This window comes from Setaria viridis, chromosome 2 (genome assembly GCF_005286985.2).
Source record: "Setaria viridis chromosome 2, Setaria_viridis_v4.0, whole genome shotgun sequence".
In the NCBI taxonomy this organism is placed as follows: Eukaryota; Viridiplantae; Streptophyta; class Magnoliopsida; order Poales; family Poaceae; genus Setaria; species Setaria viridis.
Genome location: NC_048264.2, coordinates 8,741,262 through 8,763,334, shown reverse-complemented (window position 1 = coordinate 8,763,334; position 22,073 = coordinate 8,741,262). Strand labels below are relative to the sequence as shown.

At 43.4% G+C, this 22,073-nt stretch overlaps 2 protein-coding genes across 2 annotated transcripts; one reads left to right on the top strand and one right to left on the bottom strand.

Moving 5' to 3' along the window:
- Positions 1–889: 889 nt before the first annotated feature.
- On the bottom strand, positions 890–2,215 carry LOC117845829 (large ribosomal subunit protein P2B). The gene has a single exon (XM_034726914.2). It carries the CDS (start codon positions 1,570–1,572, stop codon positions 1,189–1,191), a length of 384 nt encoding a protein of 127 aa, XP_034582805.1. The 5' UTR covers positions 1,573–2,215; the 3' UTR covers positions 890–1,188.
- A 1,552-nt stretch (positions 2,216–3,767) lies between these two features.
- LOC117845315 (uncharacterized) lies at positions 3,768–21,862 on the top strand. The gene is given in 47 exon segments (XM_072291784.1): positions 3,768–3,956; positions 4,038–4,233; positions 4,800–4,871; positions 4,975–5,046; positions 5,139–5,210; positions 5,409–5,480; positions 5,589–5,660; positions 5,743–5,814; positions 6,033–6,104; positions 6,202–6,273; positions 6,343–6,417; positions 6,528–6,599; positions 6,690–6,755; positions 6,869–6,934; positions 7,015–7,202; positions 7,295–7,677; positions 7,765–7,963; positions 8,064–8,222; positions 8,321–8,439; positions 8,673–8,883; positions 9,035–9,269; positions 9,353–9,503; positions 9,626–9,997; positions 14,907–15,135; positions 15,301–15,496; positions 15,858–15,929; positions 16,076–16,147; positions 16,239–16,310; positions 17,110–17,181; positions 17,292–17,363; positions 17,446–17,517; positions 17,747–17,818; positions 17,911–18,025; positions 18,028–18,128; positions 18,238–18,309; positions 18,405–18,470; positions 18,580–18,645; positions 18,727–18,771; positions 18,856–18,920; positions 19,013–19,395; positions 19,483–19,681; positions 19,776–19,934; positions 20,027–20,145; positions 20,299–20,509; positions 20,660–20,894; positions 20,988–21,138; positions 21,230–21,862. Coding segments are annotated over 47 exon segments (6,471 nt in total). The 5' UTR covers positions 3,768–3,838; the 3' UTR covers positions 21,599–21,862.
- Positions 21,863–22,073: the final 211 nt, after the last annotated feature.

Below are 22,073 nucleotides of genomic sequence, written 5' to 3'. Positions count from 1 at the left end.
GCGTCAGAGAGCAAGAAAGCAAGCTTGAGGTTTTGGTGGCTCTGTTTTCCTCTGCAATCGATTGTTTTTACTAGGCGGCTCTGTTTTCCTCTGTTTCACCACTCCGATTGTTTTTACTCGAATGTCCAAACAGCTGGGATGGCAATGCAGCATAATAGCAAATTATCACCGCTAATAAGATTGAACCACACACTGCTCCAACTCGATTAGAACAGACAGGGTCCATCTCCAGACAAGAAGGGAGTACAGATCAAACGCAGACCAGCACCATAGTTTCACCACTACAACTATATTCTAGAAGTATATTTGCGACATGCATGAAACCGACTAAAATCTGAATCCGTGACTTACCTTGTTTTCACCACTTGCATCCCAGGATCTTGTTTACTTCCCAAGTTGGGAGTTGCAAAATTGGCATTTTGCCATAAATGCGACACTGTAGCGTTTCGTTTGTATTTGTGAATTATTGTCCAAATATTGACTAATTAGGCTCAAAAGATTCGTCTCGCAAAGTACAACAAAACTGTGCAATTAGTTTTTGATTTCGTCTACATTTAGTACTCCATGCATGTACCGCAAGTTTGATGTGATGGGGAATCTTCTTTTTGCATAGTATCAAAGTTGGGAGTTTGGAGGGAAGTTGTAGGCGACTCTGTTGTGCTCTGTTTTCACCACTCGGGTTGTTTCTTGCTTTTTTATTTATTTATTTTCATTTTCTTTTTGAGACGAAGCCACATTGGCAGGAGCATCAGGCTTCCTGGTCCAGTCGTTCAGAAGGGAAAATCTATGGCAACCGCAGTTGGATCCGATCGATCGCCATCCTCCCATGATGCGTCCTACCTACGTAACACCAGAATCACAATGCAGGATCGCCAACGTTGAATGTCCATGACACTGGAAAGACCAAAACAGTTGGGATTGCAATGCGGGATAGTATCTTCCGCTAACAAGATTGGAACACGCTACTTGTACTCGATTAGAACAGACTCAGATCTCCGATCAACAAGACTAATCTGGCCACCCAAAAGCTAGACAACAAGCGACCATAGATCTATCAAACTCAGAAGACTACTACTGTTACTACTACTACCAGCAACCAACTAGAGCTAACAACAGGAGGTAACGCAGCACAGGGATCATCTCAACTCATCATCTCGTCGGGAGGAGAGGCCGCGCGCGTCCGGGCGATCAGTCGTCGAAGAGGCTGAAGATGTTCTCCTCCTCCTCCTCCTCCTCCTCCTCCTCCTTCTCCTCCTCCTTCTCCTCCTCCTTGGCCTCGGCGGCGGCGGCGGCGGCGGCAGCCGGCGCACCCCCGACGGCGACGGCGGCGGCCCCGGACGGCGCGTAGGCGAGCTGCTCCCTCCCCGCGGCGATGAGTTCGGCGACGTCCTTGCCCTCCAGCTGCGCAAACAGCAGGTCCAGCCGGTCCTCCTCCACCTCGGCGCCCACCGAGCCCAGGATGCGGCGCACGTCCTCCTTGCTCGGGAGCGCTGGGGCCGCCGGGGCGGCGCCTCCCTCGGCGGCGGACTCGGCGCCCAGGCACGCCAGCAGGTACGCGGCGACGAACTTCATCTCGAAACGGCGGGTTGCGGTGCGGCGGCGGCGATTGCGTTTCGGTTGCGAGGCGAGGCGTGGTGGTGGTGGGGTTTTGGGAGCGCGGGGGTGCGGCGGTTATATGGGGGGAGGGGCCGGGGCGTGTGCGGGTGGGACTCGGCCAGCTGGGGCGTGGCTGCGGCAAACTTGGGGGCTACGAGAGTCCAGCCCGGCCTCCGTGGCCGCGACGAAAGCGGAGGGCGCCGGGCGGTTACTGTACTGTACTGCTGCTCGTGCTGCGGTCGGGGGGACGTGTCGCTGGAAAGTGGGGCCCGCGGGGCAGGAGAGGGAGGGAGGAGGCGTCGTGAGAGGTGAGGCGCACGGTTTCTTCTCGCTTTCGGAGGAAAGCGTAGCTGCGTATCTCGTCGGGAGTCGAACGAGACTCGAAACGGAGCCTGCAAAAGAATTCGTGCCTGCTTAAAAGCTTGGGCCGGCCCAAAGATCCGTTCTCTCTCTCGGCACACAAAAGTTTGGGCCCGAATTCCTGTCGTGTGCAGCACTACTGAGCCCGTCCGTCCCCAGTTGGGCCGGCCCACAATCCTCCTGCACACGATGAGGGTGACAAAAGCTGGTGCGGAAGGTTGAAGGTTGAAGTCCTAAGACTCATCCATTACCTATAAAAGAGTAGGACAGATGCACGCACCTGATCTAACTATTAACACTCCTCCGCCCCTTTGGGTCAAGTCGTCGTCCACATGTCCGCATGCAGGTCACTACGTAGCAATGTCTCAATTCAGGCAACTTGCAGTGCATGCAGTACGGGTTGCGGGGACTCGATCTGACGTGCTTCTCATGCACTGCCAAAGCTTGGTATACTAGCACTATTCTCTAGCAGTTGCAAAGGGGACGGGCTGGTCAAAGGTCGCCATCGGCTAGCTTCGAGCCACACATATTCCACGACGTCCGTAAAAACTAAGGTTCGTAGGGAAGCAAACTGCAACGAAATATCGCGCGAACAAGGTCACGTTCCTGGATCGAGACATCATCGACCATTGTGTAATAACCAGTAAAAAGTTTGATATACGGGGGGTATTTGGATCCTTGAGCTAAAGTCTAGGTCATGTCACATCAAATCTTCGAAGACTAATTAGGAGGATTAAACATGAGTTAATTATAAAACTAATTACACAGGTGGAGGTTAATTTGCGAGATGAATTTATTAAGTATAATTAATTCATGATTAGCATATGTTTACTGTAGCATCACATTGTCAAATCACGGACTAATTAGGCTTAATAGATTCGTCTCGCAAATTAGCCTCCATCTGTACAATTGGTTCTGTAATTAGTCTATGTTTAATACTCCTAATTAATATCCATTCGATGTGACAAGGGAATAAAGAACCAAACACCCCTCTCCTCTGTTTCTTCCCAACATATGTCGATCACCCTCTTTACTCACGCTGATTTGATGGATGGATGTGGATGTGGATGTGGATGTGCACGTACGATGATACTGGCCACCCGGCTTACCTCCTCCAAAGAAAACCAGCTTCACTCAAAAGATGATGAAGCCTATCCAAACTGCAACAGCAAGTGCTAATGATGCCATAATAGCAGCATTCATCCTCAGAGCTTGACCTAATGCGAGATTGAAAAGAAAAGAATTACTAAACTCTCCTCTGCCAAAGATTATTGTTTTCAAAAACACATAGCACAGACATGCGCTCACATGTATGCACTTTCAGGTATTGAGATTTCATTTTCTGATTTTTTTTTCTCGGTTAGCCGCACCAAAATTCGTGAATTTTTCATCCAAATTTTAGATCAAATAGTGTATCTTTCGATCACCATATTAAAATTTTGGGCAAACAATAATTCCGGTCATGGCCGACGTGTCAACTAATCTCTGAGTGCTACAAGCGTTTATCTGTGTCGACATGCACGTTGCTTATTGTTATTAGAGAAATAATAAGTTGAAAAATATGGGGATCTTTCACTCTCTTCCATGGTAAAAAAAGTAGGAGCATTTGCAAAGATGAAGATGATAAGAAATTAAATATTTCAAAAGTATGATGAGCACCCGCACTAAGGATGATATTTTAACTATAAGGTGGTCTCCCACAGCCACAACTAACTTTTGCCGTAACCAGATTATTTTAGAGTAAAATGAACCTTTTCTATTTCTAAAGCTTTTTAAAACGTCCTATTGCACCCATCAATAAGATGTGTACTTAAAAGCTAGCAGCCCGGACATCGTTTCTCCGGTGAGAGAGAAAGTAGCAGCCTCGGCATCGTGGGGAGAGATGAGGCGTCGCTACAGCTGCAGTAGCCGTGTGCTTGTGTGTCTGGTGCTCGTGTGCTCATGCTTCGAAGCATCTCTTGTTCAGGCTCAGCAAGCAGCAAGCACTGATCCAATCGAAGGTTCGAAACTACCATGCGCTGCATCCTTTATTTTACTATATATGGTTATTAATTTACTTGCATGTTAACGCGGGCGCGCAGTGGCGGCGCTGAACACCATCCTGGGGAGATGGGGCAAGAAGGCGACGCGGTCGCCGGCGGCGTGGAACATCAGCGGCGAGCCCTGTAGCGGTGCCGCCGTCGACGGCACCGAGCTCGACGGCAACTACAAGTTCAACCCGGGCATCACGTGCCTCTGCTCCTTCGACAACAACACCGTCTGCCACATCACCAAGCTGTACGTATGCCCTCTGTCTTGGTAATGGTTCGGCTGCACACTAGGTGCTCGACGCCAAGAGGCCATGCCGTCATGAAAATCCTTTGCTTTTTTGCTTAAGTTCTGCAGATTTGTCCATGGAAGCTGGCAGGAACACAGGCCCGTTCAGGGATGAATACACCAGGAGGCTAGGGGGAGCCTTGGCTCTCTCCGTTATATTTAAAAAAAAATTCAAATCCCCTCTTAAGATTTTGTGTGCTGCGAACCTCTTCGCAAACATGTAGTCGCAGTTCATCCTTGAACCTTAGACAATTACTCAGTAGGAAGGAAATGAAAGGAAAGAACTGAAACGAAGGGGCAAAATTGTTTTTTTTTTGCGGAAAAGACTGCAGTAGTACCTTGGTTCATTGGGCACTGGAGCCTTGGAAAATTATTTGTGAAGGTTGGAGCCTTGGAGGTTACCAACCAACTGTACAGTCGGGAACGAAAATTTTACGCAAACCAGTTCTTATGAACTGACACTGTATCATCCTTTTGTACTAGTACCAAGCGAACTAATTTTTCCGACTTCTTGTTCATTCGTACAGGAGGGTATACGCATTGAACGTTGTCGGTCAGATACCTTCAGAACTGCAGAACCTCACCTACCTAACTTACCTGTACGCTATGTAACTCTTATCTTCTATCCCAGTGATGAACAACTAACTCCATGTGTCAAATTCTTTGCTGTTAATGCGCTAGATGTTTCTGGTGTTGTTTCAGGAACCTGGATCAAAATTATTTGACAGGTCCAATTCCATCATTCATTGGCCAATTTTCCGGAATGCAACACTTGTAGGGGTTATACTTCAAGTTCAAGATTCTTGTAATCTCCACCTATTAGTGTTGTCTGAACTATCTTTCATTTTTTCATACCAAAACTACAGGAGCCTGGGATTCAATCCATTCTCTGGACCACTTCCAAAGGAACTTGGGAATCTCACGAATCTCAACTTGCTGTAAGATATCCTTCTTGCATAGATGCTCAACTTTCAACTGTAGATTCATGATAGCCTGAAGTAATATAATCATATGGCACAAACTAAATGCATAGCGTAACTTATATATTAAGCACAGCAGTGTATTTTTCATTTCCAAATGGTGTTCCATATATGTTAGAGTGAAATCCAAAAGGAGAGCATTTCCTTTCGTTTCAGAGGCATCAGTTTGGACAATTTTAGTGGTGGACTTCCTGAAGAACTTGGCAACCTGTCCAAACTTGAGCAATTGTAAGGCCCTTTATAATTGCCAAACACTACTTCTGAAAGAACTAAATATTTGAACAGGCAAGATCTCTGTTGTTGAACATGATAATTGCTGCAATGTTTCCCTAACAGGTACACTGATAGCAGTGGCTTAAGTGGTCCCTTCCCTTCGACATTCTCAAAGCTTAAGAAGCTGAGGATTCTGTATGGTCAATAATAGAACCATAGCTTTTATGTTCATTGTGCTTCCATATGCTCAATGTTAAATACTTTGTTGTGCTTGCAGGCGGGCATCGGATAATGACTTCACAGGGAAAATGCCTGATTATTTGGGGAGTTTGACAAATTTGGAAGATATGTAAGATTATATTTGTTAAAAGTTGTTAACACATCATGTATTGTGTCCTATTCGGGAGACAGCTGGAAAGTGTCCAGTTCTTCCCATTTGAATTAGGACACGTAACCATGTCATCAAACTGGTCCACATAACATCTGGATATATAAAGCTTTCTTTTTCCTATACTCAAATGTATTTGGTATGTTATTACCTTTTTTTCTGAAAGCTCTAACCTGTAGGGCATTCCAAGGAAACTCTTTTGAGGGCCCGATTCCAGCAAGTTTGTCTAATCTAACCAGGTTGACAAACCTGTAAGTATTTTGTACTTTGGCAACATTGTTCCTGTGGTTATTAGAACTTAGAAGGTCAAGCTTGCCAAGACAACTGATGTTTAAATACAATGAACAGAGCGGTCGGTGATATTCTAAGCGGAAGCTCTTCGTTGGCCTTCATCAGTAATCTGTCATCTTTGAGTACCCTGTGCGTGACACCTTTAACTGTAGACATTGCAGTTTTATATGTTACTGAGATTGAGTATCTTTCTTACAGCATACTGAGGAACTGCAAGGTATCTGGTAATCTTGGAGAAGTTAATATTTCTAAGCTTGCAAATTTAATATTGCTGTAAGTTTTTAATTATGGGTTATCGCACCAGTTTATGATGTTATTGGTTTTTTTCCTGAAATTTTAATTTGAAGTGTCTGCTCAAGTAACATTGCTGTCCTACGGCACAGGGACTTGAGCTTTAATAATATCACAGGCCAAGTTCCTCCATCAATTCTTACGCTCGACAAACTTGAATTCCTGTAAGGAATTCATAATCGGTTATTTCCACTATACAAACACCACCTAAGCCGGTGTCCATGTTTCACCATCTTGTCCTGTACCCATTTCAGGTTTCTTGGGAACAATAGCCTTACAGGAAGCCTGCCTGATGTGAAAAGCCCTTCATTAAAAAATTTGTATGTCAACCAATTAATTCAGCGTAGCAGTAATCTTACATAGCACAAATTATTTACCTATACCAATGGCATATTCATTATTTCATATGTAAGTTACTTTATTTAATTTGCAGAGATTTTTCATACAACCAGCTCACCGGAAGCTTTCCTTCTTGGGCTACTGAGAGCAATTTGCGTCTGTAAGTTAAACATTTCTGAAATTTGTGTCTTATAGCTAGGAAAAAGAATTGGATATACTCGATTTTTTTTTCTGTGCAAGGAATTTGGTGGCAAACAACTTTGTTCTTGGTAGTACCAACAACAGGTAAGAATCTGTTGGACTTCTGCAAGAGCTAAAGTTTTAACTAAATCTTTCTAACAACTTGAACAATTATTTGCACAGTATTCTACCTGCAGGACTAAACTGCCTCCAGCAAGGCACTCCTTGTTTCCTTGGTTTTCCAGAGTGTATGTTTTTCACTCTTCATCTTCCGTAGAAGTAACAGGACGCAAGGGATTTCAGTAAATGGTTATAGTGATTACGCGCATTTTAACTGCAGATTACTCCTTTGCGATTGACTGCGGCAGCAATAGTTCTATGACAGGGTCAGATAATACCTTCTACGATGTAGATTTTACAGACCTTGGGGCTGCATCATATTACGTCACCGGTCAAACAAGATGGGGTGTCAGCAATGTAGGAAAGTTCAACCAGGCCCCAAATGGAAGTAACATAATATATAGCTCCAACCAGCAGTTTCAGAATGCAGAGGATACAGAACTGTTCCAAACTGCAAGGATGTCAGCATCGTCGCTGAGATACTACGGCCTTGGACTTGAGAATGGAAATTACACTGTTGTGCTACAATTTGCAGAAACTGCTTATCCCGACACACAGACTTGGCAAAGCCTAGGAAGGAGAGTCTTTGACATATATATCCAAGTACGTAGAAATTAAAAGCATTCATGATTTACTTTAATAAACAGTTTAACTCTTTGTCTGGAAGTACTAATATTTTCATTTGCATAGGGTTCCCTTAGAGAAAAGAACTTCAATATAAGGAAGACGGCTGGTGGAAAATCTTTTACTGCAGTTAGCAAGAGTTACACGGCAACTGTGTCGAAAAACTTCCTTGAGATCCATCTCTTCTGGGCTGGCAAGGGCACCTGCTGTATCCCCACACAAGGTTACTATGGGCCAATGATCTCAGCATTAAGCGTTACTCCAAGTAAGCCTGGCCTAACCGTTAGGTTAACATAAAGAAGAAGTACATTACACTGGCTTGTTCTCAGTTATAAGCAAAATCCTTAGGCCTTAGTTTTTTCCAGATTTTACTCCAACTGTGCGAAATGGTGTACCGAAAAAGAAAAGCAAAGCTGGTGCAATTGTTGGAGTAATGATTGGTGCATCAGTTTTAGGATTAGCAGCCTTATTTGGAATATGTTTATTCACGAAAAGGAGAAGAAGATTGGCACAACAGAGGCAAGGTATCAAATATACTTACTACTGTATGTCATACATAACTCATAATCAAAATTCTCAGATGAAATATTTTCTCAAGCATGTGTCCTTGAAAAAAATGCAGAACTGTACGACATGATTGGACAGCCTAATGTCTTCAGCTACGATGAACTCAAGTTAGCTACAAATAATTTCAACCCTCAAAACATTCTTGGTGAAGGTGGATATGGACCAGTCTATAAGGTAGCCCACTTTCTGGCGACCTTGTTGGTCTCTCGTCAAAATATACATGCAACTTTATTAATGCCTTCATTTTGGCAGGGCATGCTAACGTTTCCCCATTTAATCTGATCTTGCGAAATTGTGACTAGTATTTATCTTATTGGTATATATGTTAGCTGCATCTAACTTTACGGCGACCTTGCTGGCTCTGGTCAAAATATACATGTAACTTTAGTAATGCCTTTGTTTGGCAGGGTACGCTAACTGATGGAAGAGTGATAGCTGTGAAACAACTTTCTCAATCATCTCATCAGGGGAAAAGACAGTTCGTGGCAGAGGTTGCAACGATTTCTGCAGTCCAACACAGGAATCTTGTCAAACTGCATGGATGCTGCATTGACAGTAACACGCATTTGTTGGTTTATGAGTACCTTGAAAATGGAAGCCTAGATCGAGCTCTCTTTGGTGAGCACACTTCTGCATCCCTAGCACATTCGAAATTGCCTCTATTTCATCCCTGCTAACAAAAGTCCCTTACTTCATCAACTCTCAAGAATTTCCTTCTCTGCACTTTGCCATTATCGAAATTTCAAATGTCTTATTTCTGCATTCACAGGAGATAGTAGCATGAAGCTAGATTGGTCAACACGCTTTGAGATTATTTTAGGCATTGCAAGAGGCCTAACTTACCTTCATGAGGAGTCCAGCATCCGGATCGTGCACAGGGACATCAAAGCCAGCAATGTCCTACTTGACACCAATCTCAGCCCCAAGGTCTCCGACTTTGGACTCGCCAAGCTCTACGAGGAGAACAAGTCCCATGTCAGCACGACGAGGATCGCTGGCACATTGTAAGAACATTCACCGTTGCTCTGCTTACGTCTGTACCTTCCAACACCGATGCTAACACTAACTTCCGTGATCATTGTTCAAGTGGCTATCTGGCTCCTGAATATGCAATGAGAGGCCAGCTGACTGAAAAGGTCGACGTTTTCGCGTTCGGGGTGGTCGCCCTGGAGGCTGTCTCTGGTCGATCCAACACTGACAGCTCCCTCAAGGAAAGCAGCATCTATCTTTTAGAGTGGGTAAGGTGTTCCAAAACCTTTTCCACCTTCTCCATCCAGGAAAATTCCCCAATCCATTCCTACTTGCATAGGCGCTATTGCTTAATAAATGCATCATGCTGTGCCTATATGTTAATTTACAGGCATGGGAGTTGTACGAAGGGAAGCAGCCGCTCCGAATCCTGGATCCGAGGCTTAAGGAATTCGACGCCGAGGAAGCTCTGAGGGTCATCCATGTCGCGCTCATCTGCACGCAGGGCTCACCGCACCAGCGGCCGCCGATGTCGAGGGTCGTGGCAATGCTTACCGGAAAAGCTGAGGTGGCAGACGAGGTGGCGAAGCCAAGCTACGTTGTCACTGACTGGCAGCTCAGGGGCGGCGGCAGCAGTAGCTGCACCACCACGAGCAGCTACTGGGGGTCGACGACCACCCCTGAGTTGAGCAGGATGAAAGAGGCCGACCCTCCCACCCAGTCGCCGACGATCACCGGAGCAAGTCACCAGATCGAAGGAAGGTGAAAAAAAAGAGATGATCGCTGCTGCTAAATGTGATCGGTTTAGGCTAAAAAAAATGTGATCGGTTTGAAGTGATCGATTTGAACGCTGTTCCTACTACTTACCGATATTCTATCCTTTGTTCCGGTGATGACAGTGGCGGATGACCATGCATCATCTCTCTTAATTCTCAGGTTATTCCATTTTAGTTCTGCTATTGGAGAAGCATTTTAATGGTATAGGAAGGTAGGATGGTGGAGCCTAGCTTAGCAGCAAAGGAGGCAACGGGCCTGCACAACAAATGGCAAGTTTGATTGCTCGAAGCTCAATCCACACCGCCATACCTCAGTTTTTATCCGTCCTCCGCCACTGGGTGGTGAAATATTGCAAGCCTGTGTTGCTTGCTGGTGGAGGTAGTGATTGGGTTCCGGTTGTGATTGCTCGTAAATTTTGGGAGCATGGGGCTGCGGCACTTATACGAGGGGAGTATAAATCCTGTACTAGTATACTGTATGCAGTGCACCCTCCTAAAGAAAACTGTATGCACTGTGCCTGTGAAATTATAGCAAAGAGACTGTGCCTGTGCGCGCGTCACCCCCCGTGGACGTACACTGGACACGGCTTCGCATGTGAACTTACGCCAGGCTCGCCGCGCGCGTGCTGCGCGCCTTTTTGACAGCCGTGAGCGAAATTAAACCAAACAAGTAAACTAATGACACCTTATGCGTCGTCGGTGACGCCGTACGTGGGATTCGTCAATGCCGTGCGCGAGTCGCCAGAGAAATCACCGAGGCTGCCGAGAGATAAGATGTTGCCAATGCAAGCTAAGAAAACCAAGAGAGACGAAAGGAAAAGGAAGAGGAAGAATATGGTGGTAGAGGTCATCGAGGCTTATGTCAAAAAAATATAATACCTCCTCATATCGAATATGTATCATTATTGATTTTTGTCACGACATTTCACCATTATCTTGTTAAAAAATGTAAATACCATTTATTCTGTTTATGATTCTCTTTATTACAAAAAATATTTCAAGTATAATTTACCTTTTCGTATATTTGTAATTAGTTTTTGAATAATACGAATGGTCAAACTTTATAAGAAAAAAATTAAAAGCGATAAACATTTTAACATGCATGGAGGGTGTTGGCGTTAAAATCGAGCCAACACACGAACGCACTCGAACATGCCGCATGCGGAGGGGCTCCTTGCAACTCCTCTGCGCGGGCCAATCAGATCGGTGTGGGCGGCCGGTCAAACCGGTTTCGCTGGTGAGCCCGGTGATGAAACCAACAAACGCTTGCTTGGGAGGGATCCATCAGGGCAGGCGCACCTTGGGTTGTTTTAGGATCGACAGGCTATCTAGAACATCCTCAGATATCGTAGAGATGAAGGAAGAACAGCGGATGGGGATTGGAAAAGTTAGGGCAAAGAGAAAAGGTAAAAGGGTAAAATAGTAGATTGATAATGTTTTTGATCAATTGGATACCTCTCAATTGGCCGTGGCCCTTATATTTATAGGGAGGGGAGGTCTTGCCCCTAATGGAGTCGAAACCCTAACAAATATCATGCAAAAATACAACTTCTACTCGGACTCTATAGACCCAAACCAGTCTGACCGGTGTGTGAACCGTCTGACCGGTCTCCTTAGGGGCAGATCTTCCCGAGGTCATAACTCTCTCCGAACTCTAAATTGGACGTTCTATATCTTAATTTTGATCTACTTGACGAGAGCTCAAAGATGAAGTCCAATTTACATTTGGAGTACTTTGACCAAATCGGTCTGACCAGTTGGGAGACTGGTTCAGAGACCTGATCGTCCAGATCTACCAATTTTGACCTCGAACTCATACCCCCCTATTTTATGGCAAAGCTTGCGTGCCAGAAAACATTCTCAATAATCAAAATTATCTAAAGATGATGATAAACAATACATCGCCCATATGACGGTCTCAAAACTCTTTATGGATGCCAATGTAGCCGAAATAAAATCCTAGCAAGTACAATATGTATGAAACTACTATTTCGGCTTCTAAGCATCTCAGCATATCTAATAACTGAAATCTTGATGTGGCCATGGCGGCCAATTATGGCTCCTTGGTGAATCATAAGCATAATATTGATAATTATAAAAATAAAGACAAAGGATTATACCAAAATCATGGATTATAATTAGATATACTTGAATACACATTCCATTGCATATGCATCGATGGAATAAACGATGAAGACTAATGAGATGAATGTTGATGCTTCTTTGCTCTTGGTGATGAAGAGCTCTTCCTTTGATATCTGGAATAAATGATGAAGACCAATGAGATGATCGTTGATACTTATTTGCTCTTGGTGACGAAGAACTCTTCCTTTGATATCATTTTGTTTTGAGGATTTAGCCAGAAGCTTCTTATTTAGCTTCAGCTTTTCCTTTTCGTGCTTATGACGGCCTTTGGATTCAACAATTTTCCAAACACCAATCTCGAGTTTCTTGGGTTTGACCATCTTTAATTTTGGTTTATTTTGCTTAACCCTAAAAGAAGCGGTTAGACCGGTTTGCAAACTGGTTAGACCAGTTGCGGCACAACCGGCACCTTTGCTTTTGTTTTGTTGCCCCCGAGCGTGGAAGTACTAGATGCAGTGTATGTACTCTTGCTAGGGGATTTTGGGTCAACAACTTTGGCTTGAGATTGACAACTTGTTTCTCAACCAACAACATCATTGATCAGCAAGTTTTTGCAAGAATTAGGCATAATAGTAGCTGGCTTTTTAGTAACCGACTCTTGATTAATAGGAACCAGATCTACACTATTCATTTTATTAATTAACTCATCCACAAATCTAAGCAAACCACTTATAAAATTAGTGGACTCACTAATCTTTCGTAGATTGTACCTCCTCAACTCGTTGAAGATAGATATCTTCATCATGATGGCACCTTGTTCCGCTACTTGATAACATTGAGGCAACACTGTCTCATTGACGCCCTTGAGTAGTTCTTCAGATAATCCTTCTAATGCCATCATATTGCTGGAGTTTGATGGATAGCCATGATAGCCAGATTCTCATTCCCCAAGGAGTCGCCAAAAATATGTTGGTACTAAAATCAGGCCAACACACGAACGCACTCGAATGTGCAGCGCGTAGAGGGGCTCCTTGCAGCTCCTCTGTGCGGGCCGGCCAGACTGGTGTGGGCGGCCGGTTAGACTGGTCGAAACCGAGAAGCCCGGTGATGAAACTAACAAACGCTCGCCTAGGAGGAACCCCATCAAGGCAGGCATACCTTGGGTTATTCTAGGATCAACAGGCCACCTAGAACATCCTCAGCCGTCATAGAGACGAAGGAAGAACAACAGATGGGCATTGGAAAAGCTAGGGCAAAGAGAAAAGATAAAAGGCAAAATAGTATATTGATAATGTTTTTGATCGATTATATACCTCTCAATCAGCCGTGGCCCTTTATATTTATAGGAAGGGGAGGTCTTGCTCCTAATGGAGTCGAAACCTTAACGAATCTCGTGCAAATGCAACTCCTACTCAAACTCTACAGACCCAAACCAGTCTGACCGGTGTGCGAACTAGTCTGACATGTCTCCTCGAGAGCGGATCTTCCCGAGGTCATAACTCTCTCATCCGAACTCCAAATCGGACGTTATCGGACGTTCTATATATTAATTTGAATCTACTCGATGAGAGCTATACAATAGTGAAGTCCAATTTATATTTGGAGTACTTTGACCAAACCGATATGACCGGTTAGGAGATTGGTTCAGAGATCGGATCGTTCATATCTGCCAATTTTGACCTCGATCAGAGGGAGAGTAATCAACGGTTTACAGGGAACTAATAATTTAGATGCTGCGCAAAGTCACGGTTCTCCGATGGGTACCGACCCTTAGCCAAAAAGTTTGATATTTTTTCCCAACTTATGTCACTGTCTTTACTCATTGATTTGATGGATGTCACGTACGATGATAAAGGTCACCAAGCCTCTTTCAAAGACTGACGACGGTAGGCATGACAAAGACGCTTGGTTGACATGACTGATGTAACTGTGATGTCCTTTTATTTTAACAACATATATTATGCCTTTGTCAATAGGAGTTTCATGGACAATAAAAGAGTTGCCACGTAAACAATTTTAATAATATGACACACTATTTATGAGGTGAGAGAAAAAAGTAGTTTTATGAGAATGAAATCATGTGTACACTGTTTTCAAGATCTTTGTGTCTTGCATGTAGCCTTGGAAATAATAAAAAATAAAATTATGCATTGTGTGAGCTATTTCATCTATGAACTAAAACATTCTTACTTATGTGACACTTTTGAAAATATTTAACATAAATATGAAATTTTGCATTGAGAATAACTTTATGGAAAAAACGCAGCTCCTAGATTATTCATAATCTAGCTTTAAAAATCAAACCACAGCTGCCTATATTAGAGAAAACGAACATGGCGTAGGATGAGGCCTGTCTAGTGTTCACACTTGAAACAGCAAATGCATAAGTGCTAATATAACGACTTAATAATGCCATGGAGCTTGACCGTACCTGCATAACATTTTCCCAGGTGCTAAGTACAAGGCCAGCGGCTGAATGCGGGATTGCAAAAATGACTCGATAGACGATTGCCGGTTTGTACATGTGCAATATCTGCGATACCAAGCTCACCTCTTTCAAAGAGTTTGCCTAGCTAGTAAAATGGATCCATTTTGTCGAGTGTTTTAAGTCAGAAAGTAGATTATCGTTTTCAATACACAGCAGACACATGCATGCTCATCACACAATAATGCACACGTATGTATACTCCTTAATTTTTGCTAGCCCTGGGTTCTTAAATCTTAAGACATGACAGCGGAGGAACCTTCGCAGCAGATTATCTTAGAGTAAATTGAGCTTTTCGATTTAAGCTTTTTTTTAGAAAATCTTAGTACACCTATAAAGTAAGAAGACGAGTACTTAACAAGCTAGCAGCCCGGGCATTATTTCTGTGGAGACCGGTGAGAGACATCGTGTCATCGTGTTCGTGTGGAGAGATGAGGCGTCGCTACAGCAGCAGCAGCAGCAGCGGTGTGCTGGCGTGGCTGTTGCTCGTGTGCTCATGCTTCGAAAAACCTCTGGTTCAGGCTCAGCAAGCAGCAAGAACTGATCCGATCGAAGGTTCGAAATTGCCATGCGCTACCTCCTTTACCATGGTTAACAATTACTTGCATGTTACTTTCTTGCCTGGCTCAATTTACTTGCATGTTAACAATTACTTGCATGTTACTTTCTTGCCTGGCTCAATTTACTTGCATGTTAACGCGGGTTTGCGCGCGCGTGCAGCGGCGGCGCTGAACACTATCCTGGGGAGATGGGGCCAGAAGGCGATGCCGTCGCCGGCGTGGAACATCAGCGGCGAGCCCTGCAGCGGCGCCGCCGTCGACGGCACCGGGCTCGACGGCAACAACGATTTCAACCCGGGAATCACGTGCGCCTGCTCCTTCGGCGTCAACAGCTCCGTCTGCCACATCACCATGCTGTGCGTACGCCCAGTCTTGTTTCAGCTGCACGCTAGGTGCTCGACGCCGGCACCAGCAGGCCATGTCGTCACGAAATGGTTTATCTTTAGCTTAAGTTCTGCGGACTTCTCCAAATGAAAGGTTGCAGGAACACAGGCCCGCGCAGGGATGAAGACCACAGGGGGCGCCTTGGCTCTCTGCCTCTCTCCATGCTTAAAAGAAAAATAAATTCGACCCTTCCCTTCAGATCTTGTGTGTTAAATATACGGGCAATCGGAAACAAAAATCCGACACCAACCATTCCTTATGAACTGACACTCTATTACCGTTTTGTACTAGTACCATATGAATCATTTATCTGACTTCTTGTTTATTGAGCAGGAAGGTATACGCCCTGAACGTTGTTGGTCAGATACCTTCAGAGCTGCAGAACCTCACCTATCTAACTTACCTGTATGCTCTCTAACTCTTATCTTCTATCTTGACAATAAACAACTGTTAAACTGTAAATTAATATTTTGCAGCAAACATAAGTTAAACCCCATGTTTCAAATTCTGAACAGTTAATATCCTGCTAGATGTTTCTGGTGTTGTTTCAGGAACCTGGATCTAAATTACTTGACAGGTCCCATTCCATCATTCATTGGGCACTTTTCTGCAATGCAACACTTGTAGGAGCTATACTTACCCGAGTTATAGATTCTTGTAATACATCGTGTTTTGTCTGAACCATCTTTTATTTTTTTAATACAAAAATTAAAGGAGCCTGGGATTTAATCCATTATCTGGACCACTTCCAAAGGAACTTGGGAATCTCACGAATGTCAACTTGCTGTAAGAGATTACTTCTTGCATAGCTGCTCAATTTCTTGTGTTTTTACCAGACAAATTTGGACTTTGGTCTTCTCACATCTCAATCTGGTAGTTGATGTGCCGGTAAACTCCTCTAGCTTCTCAGCGTGGTGGGGCAAAGTCATTAGAGCTGCTCCAAATCAGTGGCGAAAGGGTTTAAATTCGCTCATCATTTTGGTGGCTTGGGAGATTTGGAAACGTAGAAATTCTTGCGTGCTTGAAGGTGTTCTCCCTAACTCCCAGGTGCTCCTGCAGGCCATAACAAATGAAAGCACCCTGTGGTGCTTGGCTGGAGCTTCTAAGCTCAAAGAGCTGCTTGCTAGGTCGCTTGTAGCACCATCTTAGGCTTGGTGCTCTCTGGTCAGGTCTTTCCTTGTTTTGGGTGTGTAGTGTTTTGTGAGTGTTGGGGTGTGTTTGGTACTTAGTCTGGGGGCTCTCCCCCTCTCTATGTACTTTCTTTTCTATCTTAATGAAATGACACGCAGCTCTCCTGCATAGTTCGAGAAAAAATAAAAAGCTGCTCAATTTGCATCTATAGATTTATGATAGCCCGAAGTCATATAACCATGTGGCACAAACTATATGCATAAGTTCTCATGAAGAAAGTAACTTATACATTAAGAACATCTGTATAATTTCCCTTTTCAAATGGTGCTTCATAAGTTCATAGGTTCAAATATTTGAATCAAAAGACTCATCAGAGAAAGCATGCCCCTTTTTATGCTAGTAGCATGGCATGCAAATAAATTCTGTCTCTCCTGACCTATTCCTTTTGTTTCAGAGGAATCAGTTTGGACAATTTTACTGGTGGACTTCCTGAAGAACTGGGCAACCTTTCCAAACTTGAGCAATTGTAAGATGCCCCCTTTCTAATTGCCAAACACTACTTCTAGTAGAGCTAGAATTTGAACCAGGAGACCTCTATTGTTAAACATGGTAATTGCTGCAATGTTTACCTAACAGGTACATTGATAGTAGTGGCTTTAGCGGTCCATTCCCTTCAACATTCTCAAAGCTTAAGAAGCTGAGGATTCTGTACGGTCAACAACGGAGCTACAGTTGTTATGTTCATTTTGCTTCCAGACGTTGAATTTTAAATATTTTTTTGTGCTTGCAGGCGAGCATCAGATAATGATTTCACAGGGAAAATACCTTATTATTTCGGGAGTTTGACTAATTTGGAAGACCTGTAAGATTAGTTATTAAATTGTTAACACGTCATTTATTGTCCTATTCAGGAGGCAACTGGAAACTGTCCAGCAGAACTTTTCTGCATATGTTCTTCTCATTTGAATTAGGACACATAACCATGTCATTAAACTGATCTGCACAACATCTGGATATATAGAGCTTGTATTTTCTATATTCAAACGGATTTGGTATGATATTACTTCTTTTCTGAAAGCACGAACTTGTAGGGTACTCTATGGAAATTCTTTTGAAGGCCCGATTCCAGCAAGTTTGTCTAATCTAACTAGGTTGACTAACTTGTAAGTATTTCGTACTCTGGCAGCATTGTTCCTGTGATAGTTTAGAAGGTCAAGCTTGTCGAGATGACTGATGTTCTAAATACAATGACCAGAATTATTGGTGATATAGTAAATGGAAGCTCTTCATTGGCCTTCATCAGTAATCTGACATCTTTGAGTACCCTGTGCGTGATACCCTTAACCATAAACCTTACAGTTTTATATGTTAATTAACAAAGTGGCAAGTTTCTTACAGGATATTGAGGAACTGCAAGTTATCTGGTAATCTTGGAGCAGTTAATATTTCTAAGCTTGCAAATTTAATCTTGCTGTAAGTTTTTAGTCATGGGCCATTATGCCAATTTATGACGTTATTGGTTTTTTTTCTGAAATTTAATATGAACTGTCTACTCAAGTAACATTGCTGTCGAATGTCACAGGGACTTGAGTTTTAATAATATCACAGGCCAAGTTCCTCGATCAATCCTTACTCTGGACAAACTTGAATTCCTGTAAGGCATCCCATCCTCGATCGATTATTTCCACTATACAAACACCACCTAAGCCAATGTCCATGTTTGATCATCTTGTACTGCACCCCTTTCAGGATTCTTGGGAACAATAGCCTTTCAGGAAGCCTGCCTGATGTGAAAAGTGCTTCATTAAAAAATTTGTATGTCAATCAATTCACCATAGAAGTAATCTTCCTGTATAGAACAAATTATTTTGACTAAAATTCAATGGTAGATTCATTATTCATATGTACGTTATTTTATTTGCAGAGATTTTTCATATAACCTGCTCACTGGAAAATTTCCTTCTTGGGCCACTGAGAGATATTTGCATCTGTAAGTTAAACATTTCTGAAATTTATGTTTCCTAGATAAGGGAAGAAACTTGGGTATACTCGAATTTTTGTTTTGTTCAAGGAATTTGGTGGCAAACAACTTCGTTCTCGATAGCACCGATGACAGGTAGGCATCTAGTTATACTTCCGCATTGAGTTTTAATAAAATCTTTCTAACAACTTGTAATTTTGACTTCAATTATGTGCACAGTATTCTACCTTCAGGACTAAACTGCCTCCAGCAAGACACTCCTTGTTTCCTTGGTTCTCCACAATGTATTATTTCCCATTGCATCAACTCCAACAGGTAACAGGATGTCAGGGATCTTGGTAAAAGGTTATAGTAATTATGCACATCTCAATTGCAGATTATTCCTTCGCGGTAGACTGCGGCGGTAACAGGTCTATGGTAGGGTCAGATAGTACTATGTACGATTTAGATCCTACAGACCTTGGGGCTTCATCATATTATGTTAGCGGTCAAACAAGATGGGGTGTCAGCAATGTAGGAAAATTCAACCAGGCCCCAAATGGAAGTAACATAATATATAGCTCCAACCAACAGTTTCAAAACACAGCAGATTCAGAACTGTTCCAAACAGCAAGGATGTCGGCATCGTCACTGAGATACTATGGTCTTGGACTTGAGAATGGAAATTACACTGTTGTGCTACAATTTGCAGAAACTGCTTATCCCGACACACAGACTTGGCAAAGCCTAGGAAGGAGAGTCTTTGACATATATGTTCAGGTTTGTACAAACTGAATGCATGCATGATATAATTTAATAAATTGTTTGATTATTTGTCTGAAAGCACTAATATTTTCATTTGCATAGGGTTCTCTTAGAGAAAAGAACTTCAATATAAGGAAAACGGCTGGTGGAAAATCTTTTGCTGCAGTTAGCAAGAGTTACACAGCAACTGTGTCGAAAAACTTCCTTGAGATCCATCTCTTCTGGGCTGGCAAGGGCACTTGCTGCATCCCTAAACAAGGTTACTATGGGCCGATGATCTCAGCATTAAGCGTCACTCCAAGTAAGCTTGGCCTAATCGTTAGGTTAACGTAAAGAAGCACATTACATTGGCTTTTCTTAGATAAGCACAACTCTTAGGCCTTAGCTTTTTCCAGATTTTACTCCAACTGTACGAAATGGTGTACCGAAAAAGAAAAGCAAAGCTGGCGCGATCGCTGGAATAGTGATTGGTGCATCAGTTTTAGGATTAGTAGCCTTATTTGGAATACTTATGTTCACAAAAAGGAGAAGAAGGCTAGCGCGACAGCAACAAGGTATCAGATATATTTACTATTTGTAGCGCATAACTCGTACATAAAAATTCTCAGATGAAATATTCTCATGCATGTGTCCTTGAAACATGCAGAACTGTATGACCTGATTGGACAGCCTGATGTCTTCAGTTATGCTGAACTCAAGTTAGCTACAGACAATTTCAGCCCTCAGAACATTCTTGGAGAAGGCGGATACGGACCAGTCTATAAGGTTGTGAACGTTTCCCCATTTAATCTGATCTTGCGAAATTGTGACTAGTATTTATCTTATTGGTATATATGTTAGCTGCATCTAACTTTACGGCGACCTTGTTGGCTCTGGTCAAAATATACATGTAACTTTAGTAATGCCTTTGTTTGGCAGGGTACGCTAACTGATGGAAGAGTGATAGCTGTGAAACAACTTTCTCAATCATCTCATCAGGGGAAAAGACAGTTCGTGGCAGAGGTTGCAACGATTTCTGCAGTCCAACACAGGAATCTTGTCAAACTGCATGGATGCTGCATTGACAGTAACACGCATTTGTTGGTTTATGAGTACCTTGAAAATGGAAGCCTAGATCGAGCTCTCTTTGGTGAGCACACTTCTGCATCCCTAGCACATTCGAAATTGCCTTATTTCATCCCTGCTAACAAAAGTCCCTTACTTCATCAACTCTCAAGAATTTCCTTCTCTGCACTTTGCCATTATCGAAATTTCAAATGTCTTATTTCTGCATTCACAGGAGATAGTAGCATGAAGCTAGATTGGTCAACACGCTTTGAGATTATTTTAGGCATTGCAAGAGGCCTAACTTACCTTCATGAGGAGTCCAGCATCCGGATCGTGCACAGGGACATCAAAGCCAGCAATGTGCTACTTGACACCGATCTCACCCCCAAGGTCTCCGATTTTGGACTCGCCAAGCTCTACGAAGAGAACAAGTCCCATGTCAGCACGTCAAGAATTGCTGGCACATTGTAAGATCATTTCACCATTCTTCTTCTTATGACTGTACCTTCCAACACCGAAGCTCAATTTTAAGCTTTTAACTTCCCTGACCATTGCTCAAGTGGCTATCTGGCTCCTGAGTATGCAATGAGAGGCCAGCTGACTGAAAAAGCTGACGTTTTCGCATTCGGGGTTGTCGTCCTGGAGGTTGTTTCTGGTCGATCGAACACCGATAACTCCCTCGAGGAAAGGAACGTCTATCTCTTAGAGCGGGTAAGCTGATCGACGATCTTTCCATCCAGGAGCACTGATCAATCCATTCTTAGTGCATACTGAATATTGATATGCCTATGTTGATTTGCAGGCCTGGGGCCTGTATGAAGGGAATCAACCACTGCAAATCCTGGACCCGAGGCTCGAGGAATTCTATGCTGAGGAAGTTCTGAGAGTCATCCGTGTCGCGCTCATCTGCACACAGGGCTCACCGCACCAGCGACCGGCAATGTCGAGGGTCGTGGCGATGCTTACTGGAAAAGCTGAGGTGGCTGAGGAGGTGGCGAAGCCAAGCTACGTCATCACTGAATCGCAGCTCAGGGACGGGGACGGTGGCTGCACCACGAGCAGCTACTGGGCTTCGACGAGCACCCCTGAGTTCAGCAGGCAGAAAGAGGTCGACCCTCTCACCCGATCGCCGACGATCACCGGAGCAAGTCACGAGATTGAGGGAAGGTGAAAACAGAGATGGTCGATGCTAAAGGTGATCAGTTTGAGGTGAACGTTTCGGACACTGTTAAATATGAGTTGGAGCAAATATCTCGCTCTCTGAATTATTGCGTCAGGTCGAAAAGGTATCACTACTCCTTGTATACCGAATATGTGTGTTTACATGTCGTAAGGAAAATGACCCTAGTTTGGATTTTTGATATTGGTAAATAATGATAACAGAGTCAATGTAAGTCACTAATATGGTTTGCTAAGTGTACAAGGTTTAGTCTCATGGATGCAATTTGACGTAGTTGGATGACAGACACCTCAAAGGATCAAGTCCAAGAATGCCTTCATGAAGATGCGTACAAAGAACTGACATGGTTGGACAAATGGTCATGGTGTTGAGAAATACATCACCTGTGTAGCTAGATCATGTTTCAAATTTGGCAGCCATCTGGGTTTAATTAGTAGCTGTGGATCTAGCATCTTGTGGCTGCTTA

Bases quoted from the DNA above. Each gene is read 5' to 3' on its own strand.
- LOC117845829 (XM_034726914.2), bottom strand. From the start codon at position 1,572: ATGAAGTTCGTCGCCGCGTACCTGCTGGCGTGCCTGGGCGCCGAGTCC.